The sequence below is a fragment of the Heliconius melpomene genome, chromosome 1 (assembly GCF_056956725.1).
Source record: "Heliconius melpomene rosina isolate 202511_hmr_F chromosome 1, ASM5695672v1, whole genome shotgun sequence".
Classification (NCBI taxonomy): Eukaryota; Metazoa; Arthropoda; class Insecta; order Lepidoptera; family Nymphalidae; genus Heliconius; species Heliconius melpomene.
Genome location: NC_140389.1, coordinates 10678621 through 10696179, shown reverse-complemented (window position 1 = coordinate 10696179; position 17559 = coordinate 10678621). Strand labels below are relative to the sequence as shown.

Genomic DNA, 17559 nt, shown 5'->3' with positions numbered 1-17559 from the left:
CATGTCTGCCTGCCTACGTATATATTATCTAATATTTTTATATCAATTCGTATTAATCTCAAATCGTAATTAAGTCGTTTAGTATAATAATACTAAACAAACATCTGAATTTAAAATTATTTAAAAACTCTTTCCACGTTTTACAATAATTATCAACTTGATCATAAAATCTCTAGTACAAATTGAAATTCAAAAAATTTTCATGTTAGCCAAAAATAAGAAATTTATTTATTCTATTTTCAATACACGGACAGTCCAAAACGATCTTTATGAAATATTTCATATCTGATTTAAAAAGCGACATAAATTAAGTAATGAAATTTCAAAATCCATTAGATTAAGTAATCACGTAACATTTACATGCCCTAATACGCACGAATGCGCGGAGTCATCAATCTTGGAGGGTAGTGCGCACAGAACGGTAATGCGTACGACATATGGCATCGTATGCGCTCTCCACCTTCTGTGTAGTGTTCCGCTTCAACGCTATTCAATGCGCCCGCGTAGTGACCCGCACCGACCTTTAGATCCACGGCCGTTTTCAAAATGAGATGATATCACATCTACTATTTTCAAGTGCATATATACTTCAGAATAGTAACAAGTGGATCAGATTAGAAAGTTTCTAAATTACCCGCATTTTTGTTATTATTTAAACGAGTTTATATTTTAAATACCTAAAGCATTTGCAACAGTCATATATATTAATATTTAGATACTATATATTATGAGGAATAGACTGACAAGATATTACGGGATTGCGTCAGCATCGTTCTGTCCTCTGTAGTACGGGGATGCCTACGGAGGGTCGCAGATCGCTAAGTGCCGGGAGGCCACATGTCGCTCTCGTCGCGCTAATCTCCAGGATTTGCCATCCCGTGTCCCTTGCAATCACCCATCTCAGTTGCCATTACGTGCAACAATACTTCCCTCTCACTCGCCTCATTGAATATTATTGCTCTATGGGGATTTTGAAAATATGGACCCGTTTAGCAAAAGCGTATATTGTATCCATTCTGTGAAATTATTCATACGCGGCCTGCTACATTTATCACTTAATAGTATTAACTATTAAGCCGTTTAATCGCTCGATTTGCGTCTATGGCTCAACTAAAGCTGTATACCAGTTTTAATATATATTGTTGTTTGAATCTTGGAAATTATGATATAAAACATAATTAAATATATATGTAAACCTGCTAACACCATATAAAACAAATTACCAGGAGAGACAAAAGACGTCATCAAAAAAAACTATGAGTCTTTGTGATGATGTATAGTCAGAAGATTTTTTTACAATTTTGAAAATTGATTTAAGAACATATGAAATAAAATAAATATCAATTCTATGTATTTTTTTACTTTTTTGATTTATACAAAATATGTATAACGAAAAAACGAAAAACGGATTTGGCAGGTTTACACTCTAAACCAACGATATGTTACCAGGTTTATATTATTTTGTTAAAATACTATAACTGTATAAATGTCCATTAAAGAGATTGCTGTCAGAACTGCATGTACAATAATGATCGCACTGTCAACGCGACATGCGGTATATAACACATGGTGACTCTGTTTGTATACCATTTTACACGAACGTGTAATACGCTTATCGTGAGCTCTTAATACAGGGGCCTAACATCTATTTTTGCATAACATTTGGTTAAATATACGTAGTAATGATGTTGGCATAAACTCATTGTAGGTACTACGGTATGTCATTCCCTCGCAACCCTAAAATCGTTCCATTCCATCTAGCCGGACGGGCAGACAGGTTAACTTTTGTTGTTTTATAAAAGCCGAGCATTACAGGCCGATTGTTGGCACAAATGTTGAGTATTACGAAGCATTCTGTATTGACTTACCAACAATAATTATTCGAGTTTTAATTCATTACTGCTTTCCGGTAGTTATATATATAAATTTCAAATGGATTTATATAATTATAAACGAATATTTGCGTAGCATAAGGTAATGGAAGTTGCAAACAAAGAGCAAAAATCTCTACGAAAATATCGGCGGGATTATTTCTCCTTAGATCAACCTGTCTTTTTAAGTATTGACATTTCAAATAAACAAAGAAAACGTAAGAATATTTCTTTGGCAAACGAGAAGTCAATAGAGGTTTTGAGGCATTGCCCTCGAGGTGGTTTCGTGCGGGTTTCAGGCGGAGGGAGGGCGGCAATGGGAGGAGGGATGGGGGCGTGCGGCGCCTAGGGACGCGCACGGCTCTACTCTTCTTGATTACAGTTCCCCACACCAACTTTCCTCCTCGCTGCTACTGCCGCGCTGCATGAGCCTAGATTATCAATTGCCTACACGTTACAATAATGTAGTTGTTTAAAGTATTTCTGCTGTCTTAATTTTGATATATGATATAAATAAATATTTTTTTATATGAAATATTTAATATTTTCATTTCGTCGCTTTGGTGTCGAGCCACGCAATTCCTCTAGAATTCAACAGAATGGGGGGATCGTTGAGCTTAACATTAGGCTACCTCTGCCTACCCTCTTACATGTGGAATACAGCGTGACGCTGGAAAAAATATATCTTAATTTTAATTTACATAAAATTAAATTACAATTTTAAATAATTTTCACCTAAAAGACTAAATAGAAAAATGTGGTTGTAAAAGAAAATGTTTATAAATTTAATTAACTATAAATATAAAGAAAAAAAAAGACTATATTAAAATTCACTTCTAAATCTATGTTCTACGACTTCTTACTAGGGAATAGGGACCGTAGATATTCAGAAAATGCCGCCGCATCCCAGGTAGAGATCCGAGATTGTATTCATCAAACATGCACGAAGTTGGGCCCCGCGCTCGTAAAAATACATATTCTATTAGAAGGGCCCTGCTTTTAATACTGCTCTATAATGAGTAGCCGAGGTCGGTCGTCTCCTTAATTTTGCGTCTAACGTCCTATTTAAGTTAAACGTTTGTCTTAACAAGGTTAAAGAGTAAACGTTACGTAGTTATTTGTAATCATTTAATTTTGTAATTTTAAAATAAATTAGCTTCACGCTCTATCCCGCACACAGCTGGGTAGGCAGGGAAACATAGTGTTAAGATACTCCGTTCCCCAATAAATTAATTTAGTAATTTGAAATCCGCAAAAATCATTCGTATAACAATTAGTGTTTATTTAATAAATGAATATACTCGTAATAAAGCCTGTACACATATTATGTATGGTTCTTTAAATCTGGCGTTCCGAGCGTGCCAGTTGAGCACATATCACTTCGCCAATGTCACGTTGTATGGAGAAGAGACGAAGGAGGTTGTACGGTAAAAAATAGACAATGTTACACGATAGAAAACGCATATTATGTATGTATTGTATAAGTCAGTGACAGTCCTAAAATGAAATAAAGAAACAGAAAATAAATATACCTAAATGGACATTTTCAGAGACAAGAATTTACATGTCAAAGTGTAACTCAAATATATAGGCTGATATTACACAGTCAAACTCAAATAGGTACAGTTAAAATAGATATATTTGCTACATATAATAATAGCAATAGTCGATACCTATTAGTTTAGAATAAAAATAAAATATTTTAAAAAAAAGTTACGAAAATAGTTAATATCGGGGCGAAATCTAGTATGAGTTATTAACTATAGTATATAGTATAGTATATTAACTATAAAAAGAAACTAATAAAAAGAACATCTACTTAATGATAGGTTAATCGACATGAAGCACTAATTCATTTTTTATCTCGTTTTTGAATCCTTATTTGTATTATATAGGTAATATATGAGACAAGTCGTCGCACAAATGTAGAATCCCAATGTGAGTTTCGAGACATTGTCTTAGTGGAGGCGGAAATTTAAATTTCCATGTCCAATATTTTCATATGTACGTATTGTACATAAAAATTGACTACATTTAGAGGCTGTAAAAAACTATCTCACCGAATATTAGACAATACGTAAAGCCGCAAAGGACAAAATATAACTCTATTGAAAGATATAATAAATGTATCTACTTATAATATTAAGCTCAGTAAATAACCTCTGCATAAGAAAATTATTTATTGGAATTTGAAATCCTGTTTATAATCAAAAATGATTAAATCATATTTACGGCACTAAAAACAACAACTCTGTTTGTTTTTATAGAATAAGTGTAATTACAATAGTCATTTGTCACAGCAAAAATAGCATCAGCAAAATAATATATTATTATAAATAATACAAATTTAAATCGCCTTCAAAAAGAAATGAGTTTGCCACACATCAATATTATACGATTTTGATTTGTTTGTTCCTAGAACTATTATGTGACTTCATCCAGAACTCATTGGAATGTCAACATTTAAATAAAATGTGCAAGTTTGGTCTAAAAACATAGTCATAACGCCTGTTTAGAAACTCTCCGATAAATTTTATTAAAAGTTGAATGATCTCTAATCAAATTATAGACATACAAACAGATGATAATTTTGCTCTTATGCACTGAAAACATTATTAAATAAAATTATATTTAATAGGTATTATTTATTTATTATTCGTAATTATTTTTTTTTTGCTGATACCTATTTGTATCTATGTGTTAGTAAGTTCAATTTTATATTAGATCATCTATAAATTATTAATAAAAATAAACACTTAGAAACACGAATGACGATTAGATTAGAATTCTCCTATAGAATTTGACGAAGAAGAAGAACATTCAATTATTTATATTAATTTTATAAATAGATCAAGTTTTAGTCAGAATTACTTAAAAGTACCGAGTCTTTTGTATTGTAGCTACGATATTTTATTACACAAAATAAAATTATTTTTCTTTAATTAAGCTATTACAAGCACTTTTGAATAATCAATTCACATAAAAATATAAGTAAATGTATGTATGTTTTTTTTTATAATAATTTATATTTAAAAATGTAAAATTGATTCAGTAATTTAATAAAAGTATATTCTCTAAGTAATAAATATAACAACCACTGTTTATCATTAATATCAACTTTACGCTGTATCCCGCATACAGCAGGGTAGGCAGAGGGAACGTAGTGTTAAAACATTCCGTTCCCCACTTTCTGCCGAGATCTGGCAATTTATATCTATCAATCTATCTATCAATCTCAGGCATTGCGTTTTGAGTGGCAGAACTCAACGTCGCGCTTTGCCTCGACACCAGACGAAGAAATGGAAATATAAATGTAAATAAATATTTCACTTCCTCGAGTGGGGATCGAACCCACAACCGTCGTGCTACATTCACACCCTTGTGCCGCTGCGCCACGACGGCCTTAAATATCAATAAATTATTATTTTAACCCAAAATATAATGTCCTCTCAGCGCCTTACTTTATCAAAAAAATAAACAAGTGCGGTCGATCATTCGGGCATTCAGTAAATCTCTCTGATTGATTAAAACCCTAACAAAAGGATAAAACTGATCACGGACTTTGAACAGAAGCCCTTTATGTACGAGTAATCAAAGAATTCGCCCCACACAGCCACTCCTCTAAATATGACTTCTAAGCTTCACTGTTGTTTGATTTGAATGTAATATAAGAAAAATATTTATTTTTCTTTTCTATTTAAAAAAAAGCTTACATTATAACGTTGGAAGTTATTACAAATGGAACGTATAGATATTTGAAAACGTATAGAAATTTTGAATTTCGTGTCTCTTGGAAACCTTGAAAACGTTCTGACGTTCGAAAAAAAAAGTTCGAACGTTAAAGCCTAACGTTCGAACTTTTTTAGTGGTCAGGGCTTAAAAAAGTATTTTTTGACATGACATTTTCAAAATAAATAAATGTATCTAGAACTTTTGAATTTAAACAAATTTATTTAATATAGATATTAATTTAGGTATAATTGACCGTCTAGCTTACTTATTACTTATTTATACAGAAAATATGAACAGGTAAGCAAGGTAAGGGCTCGAGGGTTGGTGAACAGATGTTGTCCCCCGCTGAGCGAATGATGATCTCGCCCTAGTTTAAGCTGTACCCATAAAGTTACTGCTACCCTATTTAATTGTCTTACTATATTAGATGGCTTTATGCCCTATTCACTTGTGACTCATTTAGTTCATAAATCGATTTTTTTTTAAATAAATGTAAATATATTCATGCCATTTGGAGTCAAAAAGAATTTTCCTTTACGTACAATTATTGTAAGTTCAGTTTATATTTATTTCAGTAGAGTTAGGAGAATATTTATATAAAATATATTCTAGTAGGATTTATAAGAAGAAATCTCTTCACCCTCCGCGTAATATCTTAAAATTGAGTAGAAAGTAAATAAATAAGTATATATTTTAATCTTACTACCTTCTGCCTAAAAAATAGGTATTTTTTCACATTTTTTTTCTTTTTATACACGTAACGACGCGATGTGTGAATTTAATGATAAGATAGATAGATATAAAATATTTTTAAGCATAGCATAAGATTTTAGCCATACAACAAATATAGCGTAGTTCGAAATATGTAATCTGCATTATATTTTACTCTAAATGTCATAAATTATAATATATATACCTGTAAAGATAAGTGTACAAATATCAAATCAAATTGCATTTACTTTACTGATAGGTAAAAAAACCCGGAAGTGACAATTCGATGCGCACGCGTCGCCACGTGCCGCACTTCCGCCGCTAATGTGATAATATAATAGGCGACATCTCCAACTTCGTGTATTCACTTAAATACTTCCGTAATCGTAGTAAAATTTTCTCACACCTATTTTTAGTGAAAAAATATAGAGAAATAGAAGTGTACTACAGTTATGAAATTTTATATAAATTTAGTATACTTCTATTTTATAAAATATGACTACTTTGTAATATTTTTTTACGTAAAGCTGGTTTTAGTAATCATTTTAGCTATAGTTTCAAATTTATTATTGTAAAACTTTGAATGATAAAATTATATGTCTCTACTTAAATATAATATGAATCAGGTATATGAAGACGAAGAGATAAAGTAGAGTTTATACCATTTAATTATTCTACGAACATTCCCACGGTATATTGCAAAAATTGTTTTGTTTTCATGATAATATAATATTTTGATTTAATACTCCGAAAAGTATAACACATGCACAAAAATAATAAGCAACTAGCCGCAAGCGAAAAACCACCCCATACAACATAATCATAGCTTTCGAATATAATATTAGGGCTTAAATCCCATAATAATTGGTATTGAATATGGTTGGTTTAATGTTCGACAATGTGAATATATAATAATATACTAATGACTATAATTTATAAAAAATTAAAAGCTTTTCATAAGTAATTGTATGGCATAAGTTATGGCGAAGTGAAGTTTTGGTAATTGATCACAGTCAATTGTGGCATAAAAATGGGTTGTTTTAGCTGGAATTTTCATTAAATACTTTACAAATAATAGAACAATTTTAATTCTAAATTCTATCATAAACTATTGATAATTATCAATAAGCCCAAAGTTATATTAAACATAAAATTGTAATTACATTATTATTAAGGAAATACAAAATACTATAAATTTTTATGATTACACGATATAAATTTTACGACTTTTTAGCATGAACAAGGCAAGGCCTGCAGGCGTAGATTGTGTTATAAATGCATTTAAAAAATGCAGATCCTATTATAAGTAGCACTTTCTTCAGTTACAACTACATAGGATTGCCAGATCCAGGTTTATTATTTTCGGGATATTTCTGGGGCCACGAACAGAATGACAGTTTAAGTGTCCCATTCGAGATTAGATAGACTATCTAGAGCTGTTGTTTGATTTGTTTTGTGAGAATCTTCTTAATTACGTTAACTGTCCTAAATAAATGAAACTTCAATATTATAAGGACCTGTTTAAGATGTAAATATTAAACAATAGCTGACTAAAACTAGTAGTTATGAACGGGACAGCAATGTAAAATTAATCGACAAGGGACAGCACACAAAATTCCGGGCCCTCTGGTATGACTACTTACAAATAGGTACTTATGTTGATTATTTATTTATGTATCCTACTAATCCTACTACAATTATAGATATTATTACAGTAATATAGCTTTATAGATCAGAATAACACGTCTAGGCTACAATTTATTTAAGCGTTTTGTAATATAACTATAAATTTAAGCGGGCGAAGCCGCGTTTGAGACGCTAGTATTTTTTTTACTCTAGATATAAATTTCTTGCTTGCAATTCCTATATAAAATTGGCTTACTTTTCACCTCTATGTAATGTCACATATAATAATCGACAAGCAAGTAAAACCTATTAGATTAATTTTGTTAAGTGCTACGTTATCGAAATAATAATAGATGCCGTTAAAATCAAAAAGACTTGCTCATCGACGCTCGTGGGTAAGAGCACTTAACTTGATTACGCATGTTAAAGCCCTACTGGTAAAAACTACAAACAAATCGAAGGGCTTTACGCGTTGAGTAAGAGACATTTTATTATGAAATTTGATAATACATTCCAAATATATTTTAAACATAGCAAAGTCCACAAATATTTGGACAATAAATTAATAAAAAATGGATAAATTAATAGTATCTTAGTTAATACTGCCGTCGCTGTTTATAGGTACCTATTAAGTTATTACTTATTATTTTTTAAATAAACTTTAAATAAATTATCAATGTATTCTACTGTTTCTTTTACCATACATTCCTATTATGTATGTAACATAATAGGTATGTTTGTATATAACACCACGATCAATATTAAGATCTTCTATTAGGTACCATGCATAAAAAAGTAATGAAGTATTGTGAGTGTTTACATGTTTAATGAAATCATCGATTAATAATTAATAATTAAATTATTATTATCATTATTGAACACAAATTATTTTTCATCATTTGAAATGCGTTTTTTATTTTAAAGTGCAAATAAGTACCAATGAAATTAAATTGGGTCTAACTCGATTCATATTTTAATTTTAACAGATTTTTATAAGCATTTATTTGATAAACGTCGTAATTCAAGGATGGAAGCCCCGCTAGCAAAAAGTATAAACAAACTAACTAGAAAACTCAGGGACCAGGGTAGAAGCCGCAACGCGTGCCGCCACACGCATCGCCACGCGACTCCCTATACAGTAATTGTAGCGTTCATTATGAAAACGTCATCGTTCTTCTACAATTACTGCTAAAATCATACGCCTCTAAGTCTCTTGTGAATTTGTTCTTGTCAGCGTAAATAGATTTAAAATTACTCGATGTGAAAAATGCGAAAATTGTGCAACAACTCTCAACTCAACTTTTTAATTTTTATTATTATTGTTAGCTTTGTTATCGAAGTTAATATTATTATAATATTTTTCTGAATATAAATAGAATAGAATGAAATGGCGACAGACATTGATATTTAAAATTTCATATACCCGCAACAAATATGGACCAACATTTGTAATTTATGTCGATCTCTGCTTAGCGATAGAAGAGATTGAAACGAAATATCTTGTAGGTACCTGATGTAAACAATTTTTCCTTAAAAATAAGAATATATGAACGTGGTCCTTTAGAACAACAGAAGTTTGCTTATATGCCACCCTACTCATATGTTTAATTTAAAAAATATCTTAATTTAAAATATACAGTATAAATTGGCATCAATTATCGTATCAAAAGAGCTACATAAAAATGTGATATGTCCATACCTTCAAACGTTTTATTTCTAGCCAACAAAGCCAGCAGAACGTCAGGCGGTGGCGGATCTAGAGGATGCATAGCCTCAAGCGAAGGGTCCATGGAGTCTATCCGCTCCGGCCCCACAGCCACCTCACATGTATCTGTTTTCACGAACCCAGTCTGTCCGATAGTCACAATGCAAACATCTTTCAAGTAGACACAACATACCGTAGCGTACCGTTAAAAGTGTGACACGCGTACATTTTCATATTAGAAGCATGAAAGCAATGCAGCGGGCGTCGCGACGGTGGCGGGCCTTGCCCACGTGGCAGCGCCGCCCACGCCCGCCCCTACTTCGCTCTCGCCGCACCCTCCCATTGAGAAGTCATTTTTTACCCCCTGAATCTGATAAACCCCGGAGCGGAGCGGCGAGGGGCTCCCCCGCCCCGAACTAATTTTCCGGAGTCATACGACACACCCCCCGTGCTTACATCCATCTACAATATTACACCAGCGCGTTATGCCGTTCACGGGGCACTTCGTTCCTACTTATCTAGTACAAATGTGAAGAAAAGAAATTTTGAAATTGTTATAAACGTCCTTATAATATAACGAGCTTATAATATATACATATATTTCTATTTCTTAATTTGCTGATGAAAAATAATTTAAGGAATTTAAAATTTTTGCATAGGAAAGGCGGCAATAGGTACACTGTCTTTTAAATTTAATTATACTGAAGTCGGACCCTACATTTTAATACGATTTAAATAATGTAAATAGTTAAATACTTTAAATAGAAATTTACGTTTCAATCCCGAAGTAGGGAATATTATAAAAAAAAATACCATAACGTAAACTAATAATAATTTATGAACCAATTACCACAGCAAACTATCATATTATTTGGTAAAAGAAATTGGTACCTATTAAGCTTTAAGTAATAAATATTAAATAAAGAAAAAATACTCTTACAATGTTTTAAGCATAGACAACATTCCACAGAATATATAAAAAAAATATTATTCGAAATATTGATATTTAAAGCTGTCATTTTGATTATGCTATTTCCTTATGTTTTTGTAGTTTTTTATATGGTGGTTTGTGTACAATTTAAGTGATGTTTTGTAATTTGTTCAATCCCGATAATATATTTCGAAGATTTAAAGTTGTGGAATTTCCGATAACTTTTGTGGGACTGTCCACTATTTTAGAATTAGATGTAGATGCAGATCTGAATGTATCGGCTTATCTAAAAACCAATTGCAAGGGCAATTTAGTGGTAGGTGTTTTTACGTCTTGATATAAAAAATCTAATAAATGAACTCATTTTCTCATAATACATACGTTTTTAGAAATTTGATGATGCTCGCAAGATATCCGCTTCACATAGAGCGTTTCATATCACTGTAAAAAATAATCATGTCATTCAAATTACATTTTCACCAAATAATGAATGCATATCTAGAGCAAAACATGACAAGGATTTTGATAATATGTTTGTATTTGACCTGCGTTTAATAAAAATAGATGGATCACATTGCTGTTACAATGAGCATCACTCTGAAATCGGTAGATATTACATAAGTGGCCAATTTGAACATTGTAAAATTTGTCATTCCCCTGACACGCTCGACTTTGGAGACATTATAATTAACACAAAAGTTAAGAAATGTTTAAGATTACGAAACGAAAGTAACATGATATCTGCGCAAATGAAATACGTAAAGATTGCTGGTGTCGAAGTGACACCTGAAATATTTACTATATCTCCAAGAAGCTCGAGGAAAGTAACCATCACAATAAGACCTACGTCTCATTTGTCAAAAAATGTGCTCCAGTTTAAACTAATCCACGCCCACGATGTGTTCGATGAGAATAATCGTAATTTTCTTGAATATTTTGTAAACCTCAAACTTAGTATCATATACAAAAAAATATCTAAAGAGGCGCAATATGAATCACTTCATAAATTATACGAGATTAATCCAGATTATACTTACGTGGGTACAGAACTTTTAATACGTAACCAAAGACGAAATGATGCTCTTAATTCTTTTAAAAGCTTAAGAAAAATATGCACAAAGGTACCTGTTTCTGAGAAATATTTACCAACAATACAAAAACTCTTTCCAAGTGTACTACACGATACTAGAAAAGTAAACTTTTGTGAAAATATTAAAGAAACAGCTTCAATTTATGATCTCTTAAAAATAGAAATAAATCCTAACACAATCAACTTTGGAAGGGTTGGGACTCATAGTTTTGGTGAAAATACTATAACTATACATAACGGTACAAAATTTGAGGTAGATATTGAATTTATAAAAGATAAATTTATTCTTTATTCCAAAAATAAAAAAGCCACTTTAGATATGAAAGTTAAGCCTTTTGCATATATTTCTATAACTATATTCAGTGCACCACGCGTGGATGGGAACTTTTCTGGATCATTTCAATATTGTATAGATAAAACCTTCTATAGAAGTAATATTTACACCTTACAAGTGGGCACTCCAACACTGATGACAAATGAAAAAAGCTTAAAGTTTGGCATGGTAACAATAGAAACTTTTGTTACATCTGTCCCTATTAAAATATATAATAACTTTAATTTAAGTGTTGATTTTAAATTGAATGAACTACATGCAGATATACCTTTCGAAATAATACCCAGCTCTGGAACAATACCTAGACATTCCAGCAGGATATGTGATGTGCAATATATATCCAAAATATCAAAAACTAAAACGTATGAAATAGATTTGTTGTCCATTAGTGATATAACGAGATCTATACCGTTTGAGCTAAGCATTATAACTCGTAAACTATCTATAAAGTTTTTACAAGGTTCGGTAACATTTAAAGATATCTCTTTGAATTTAGAAACCATTGAAAAAGTGAAGCTTGAAAACTCATCTCGAGAACTAGCTGTTTTTCATGTAATGGAACCACCAATACCAGGCATTAAGATAGAGCCAATGTGCGGTTCCATACGGCCAAAAATGATTATGTCCTTTGACATTATTGTTAAAATTTCGTGCGTTTTAGAATTTGCCTTTGATGTTTGCCTTAAAATAAATAATAAAGATAATGTCATGATTTGTGTGAGTGGAAACGTTGTAGAACCGAAAATATCATTGCATCCTAAAAATATATTTATGGATCGTATACCTTGTTATATGATCTCCTATGTACCAGTTACATTTCACAACTCAAGTAATGTGAAAAGTGTCGTAGAAGTATTAAAAACAGATGATGAGAACATATTCGATGTATATGTCTTGCAAGTTAATGAACGAAAAAGAATATTTGAATTTACCCTGGAGGGTGGACAAACAAAAATAGTATTTATTAAAGTATATGATTCTTTCCGTAGGGAATACGATATGTTTATACCCTTTAGAATAAATGGTTTGCTAGGACCACCGAATAATAATTCGTGTTCAACTGAACTGCGGTATTATACTGGAAATTATGAAAAGTTAGTCATATTAAAATCATCTACACTACTTACTACTACTACTTACTATATAGTAATAAGTATACAATTCTTATATAAATCTTGTTCATTTTAGGTGTTATGAAAATAATTCTAAAGTTAAAATAAAACCTATACACAAAGATATTTCGTTTTGCCGTATATGTGGAGTAATAACTGTACCCTGGATTTCCTTTTCAATTGAAAATTTTGAAATAGAGTATGTGCAAAACTCGGATAATGCTATAAATTTTAGTATGGCAAACATCTCAAAATATAACTTTTATGTAACAATTCAAACATCGAAATTATCTCCAAACTTTACGTTAAAATTTAATATAGAAGAAATTGTACCTGAAGTAAACGAAAATTGTATAAAATTCGAATTAAATTGTGGAAAAAATGTTAATCTCACTTTGAAATTCCATCCTAGATTACATGGCAAATTTTTTTCAACTGCCTTGCTGTATCTAGATAAAGCCATGTCTATTCCGTATTATAATCTCACATTTACTGGTAAAAAAATGCCTCCAGTCATGCACCCAAATATATACAGAATTATTTTCCCACCCTGTTACATTGGTGAAAAAGTATCAAGATTATTGACGCTTAAAATGGAAGGTCAATCTCATAAAGATTTATTTTCATACTATTCAGAAGAAAAAATACACTTGATTGTAGAATTTATTGATTCTGAAATTGAGCTGTTAAAAGGCACATATTATACAAATACTCATGTTAAAATAACAGCTTTGAGTGAAATAAATATTGCAAAAAGTGAAATGATGTATTTTAAACATGAGAACAAGTCGCAATGTGAAGTAGAAGTTTGTTTTTGTTTTACTCGTTGTCCTTTGACTTTACACAGTCAGCTCGTGGTAAAAGAAGACTTTAACCCATACCCATACTACCCTTTAAGTGATGATGATAAGTTATTCAATTACATGGAAACGTGTTGCAGTTTTCTTGAAAAATGGATGTTTCAGCAAGGTTTCAGAAGAGATTTATTTCCTATAATTCCAGATACATTTCACGCTATATCATCTGCAATTTCATCACAAGCAGGCTATTCTAAATCAAAAGGGATCAATATTACATATTTAAATTTTATTAGAAGAATTGCAGGACCACTTATGAAGCATGTTCGTAAGATAGCGTAAGTTACTATAAAATTACATTTACTAAACATGCAACATGTTTATAAGTTTATGTATTAATCATCCTAACTTTGTTGTGCAAATATTAAGTATATTTAAAAGAAATATAATTTCGATTAAATGTAACATCAAATAATATTTTTAATTCAAACAAAATTATTTAAAATAATGATATTATGATTCTTACTATGTTTCAGCGTCGATGGTATAAGTGAATCATTTAGATATGTTAAAGAAATTCATAGTACGTACCAAGAAATATTAAGTTTACTAAAATCACGTGGGGCAAACCTTTGGATATTAAAAGCTAAATTTCTATTGAGCTTTGAACAATTTGTTATTTATAATGAAAATATAACCCCAAATTGTAATGCTGACATTCTAATAACAAAGGAACTGATAGCAGATGTAAATCTTTTCAATAGATTAAATAAGCAAAGTTGGATTGATTTTATTTTGCAAAGTTACAAAGTTTTCGTAATGGACAGTTGTTTCTTCGAATGTGTTTGCGTGAGCACACAGTCAAGAGACATAATAAAAATCATAATAGATTGGTACAATGAAAATATATCTAAACAGCATAACAACCTGCGCGGCAAAAATAAACGTCTAAAAATAATAACTAATATTACCACTGATTTAGCTGATGGCATTGCACTTATATCAGTTATTTTAAATTACTGTCCGTTCATAAGTGATCATTTTCAACTGTTTTGTGATACTGATGAAAATACAGATACTGATCAAATTATAAACAACGCATGCCTTATAATAGAGGCAATAAATGTTTTAAGAATAAATTTTCCTCTTAGCAGTAAAGACTTACTGAAACCAAATTTTTTACAAATGTTGTTTCTATCTATTCATTTATATATAGTTTTGCCAACATTTGCTCCAAAAGATATTATTAAATTAAATCCACCGCTTCTTAAGAGCTCCTCGAGGCAATTAACAATAAGCCCGGCTATCCAAGAAACGCTCATATTTAATTATGTAATTCTAAACAATCTAAAGTCCAATTTTTCAATTGAAAAAGTTCCAGCAAATGATAATGGTAAAAAATTATATCTCAGTGTGAAATATACAGCAAATTTTGTTGCAAAAGAAATAGCTGTACTACTTGTATATGGTTATAATAAAAGTAGATTATTTGATACATATATGGTCTTTATACTGCAAGGAAATGTCGGAGCTCTTAATCCATTCAGAAAGTGCAAAGTAACTGGACCTTTATATCGAACTATAAAAGTGGACGTATTAATTGCATCACCATTTACAGTATCTGCAACGTACAAACTTTATTTAACGGACACAGAGCCAGAAGTACCTGTGTATTTTGAAGAAAAGGCATATCCTAAATTTTATGTAAAACGACTTCACCTTATCGATAAAGAAATAAATTTAAACGGAATACCTAGGGACAGCGTACAAGAAATACAAGAGCAAAAGTTGTTTTTACAAATTACATGCTTCAATTCTCAAATAGGTAACACGTGGCTCTGGTTCAGAAGCGATATCGGTGAATTTTTCATTCGCATCACAACACAACCTCGATGGGATCTAGCAATAGATACGTTGGAAGGCAGGGTGCACATGTGGCCTCTGGCCCCTTGTAGCTGCGGCGATATTTGTGAATGTTATCGTACAACTGTCATAATGATTCCCCATTTCAACGAGTTGATGATCAAGTCTTTACGATATGCATTAATTGAAGAAGCTTCGGAAGTTATGATGGATATATTTGACAATCTTATTGGTACGTTTCGTTTTTTTGTTATATTTTATTCGTCCTTAATACGTCAAAAATTTGGTCTGATATTTTTTTTATACATTTCTAATATATAAAAATAAATACGTGATTATTTTATTTCAGAATCTGCTACTGGTAGATTAATACTTGTAAGACTTTTAAAAGAAGGTGGTACGAATCTATCAGAAGTGCAACATATTTTACGTAGTAGCACCACTTTCCGCATTACCTCTCGTGCGCTTTTGTCAAGACTCGAGAAAGTAACGTTATCTCAACATACTGTTGATTTCTTACCTCTACCTGTAACTCTATTACCTCAAGAAAGAACGGATAAATATTCCATTACATTAACCTCTGAATGTGGAATGGATATACGCACTTACAGGATAATTTTTATGGAATCTTTAAGCGATTAATATCTAAAAGTAGGTAAGTATACGAGGTACGTATATAAATGAAAACGTGTAGAATACCATTTTTAATTATTATTCAATTATCTTCAATACTCACAACAATAGAAATCTGACCTTGAAAAATGCAGTTATCACTCAATTTCGCGGTATTCAACGTGTTTTGTTACAATGAAAAATACTTCCCGGTTGAATAGTTCCACATTGGTACAATCACAATATAGTAATTTGTTCCTCATTTTTTAAGAGTACGTATAATGAAGCTTGTAGTTAAACTTGATAATTCAAATGTAATTGCAACAATATTACATAATAACTAATGAAGCTGAATGACTAACGTGCAAAAGTAATCAGTATAAAAGATATCCTAGTAATGTTGTAGTATATAATTATGGTCCCGTATTGTACCTACCAATCGTGTTACCTAACTACCTAACTTCAAATCCTTAAAAAACTATCTCATACATAGCTTCACGCTTTATCCCAAGCGGGATAGTCAGGGAGAACGGAGCGCCAAACGCTACGGTCTCTACCTCTTTCGCCTCGTCCACTGTCATCAACCTCTTCACACATGCCCTCCGGGGGAAACTATCCATCTTAAATTATATTATAGGTAGGATTTATCTATTACTCCATTTTCGGTAAATCCCCTTTTGCTAGTGGAATAAAGTATTTGTAACGTGTTATAATTATTTTCAAAAATATAGAAATATTTTTTTTATCTTTATATTGAGTTAATTTTCACGTAAGTAGGATACCTAATCTACCTCACTTGATTACTTTACTCGTACGTTTTTTTATAAGCTTTCGCGAATACTCCGAAATATATTTTTATCTGTGTATATTTAACAAATTGTTTAATTAAAGTAAGTAAACGTGACGTTTGTCGTGCGTCGACGTGCTTAATTGGGCGGATGAATTATTATTTATTAATATTTTTATTTCTTCACTCTAGTAACAAGGCAAGGCACGGTGTTAGGTTCCGCCACTTGAAACGAAATATCTCGAAAAATCGGCGGAAAGTGGAGTAGGACACTCCCATACTAGGTTCCCTCTGCCTACCCTGCTATATACGAGATACAGTTTGAAGCTGAAAAAAAAATATAAATGACTATTTATTTGCCTTTCATATAAACACAACCCCTTGGTCA

General features: G+C 31.4%; 2 protein-coding genes across 2 annotated transcripts in view; one reads left to right on the top strand and one right to left on the bottom strand.

Annotated features, from left to right (window-relative positions):
* Nucleotides 1-9900, bottom strand: part of Lim3 (Lim3 homeobox protein) — a 34155-nt gene extending 24255 nt beyond the window's left edge. The window contains exon 1 of the mRNA XM_085185211.1: nucleotides 9640-9900. Coding sequence (XP_085041337.1) covers nucleotides 9640-9730 — 91 coding nt within the window. The 5' untranslated portion in view covers nucleotides 9731-9900. The remainder of the gene's footprint in view (nucleotides 1-9639) is intronic.
* An 830-nt stretch (nucleotides 9901-10730) lies between these two features.
* LOC146541385 (uncharacterized) lies at nucleotides 10731-16654 on the top strand. The gene is made up of 5 exons (XM_085191980.1): nucleotides 10731-10892; nucleotides 10966-13094; nucleotides 13189-14247; nucleotides 14446-16004; nucleotides 16122-16654. The coding sequence occupies exons 1-5, from the start codon at nucleotides 10731-10733 to the stop codon at nucleotides 16412-16414; spliced, it is 5202 nt and encodes a 1733-aa protein (XP_085048106.1). The 3' UTR covers nucleotides 16415-16654.
* Nucleotides 16655-17559: the final 905 nt, after the last annotated feature.

Bases quoted from the DNA above. Each gene is read 5' to 3' on its own strand.
- LOC146541385 (XM_085191980.1), top strand. From the start codon at position 10,731: ATGTTTTGTAATTTGTTCAATCCCGATAATATATTTCGAAGATTTAAA. The intron at 10,893-10,965 runs GTAGGTGTTTTT...ATACGTTTTTAG, and splicing joins ATTGCAAGGGCAATTTAGTG to AAATTTGATGATGCTCGCAA. The intron at 13,095-13,188 runs GTTAGTCATATT...TGTTCATTTTAG, and splicing joins TATACTGGAAATTATGAAAA to GTGTTATGAAAATAATTCTA.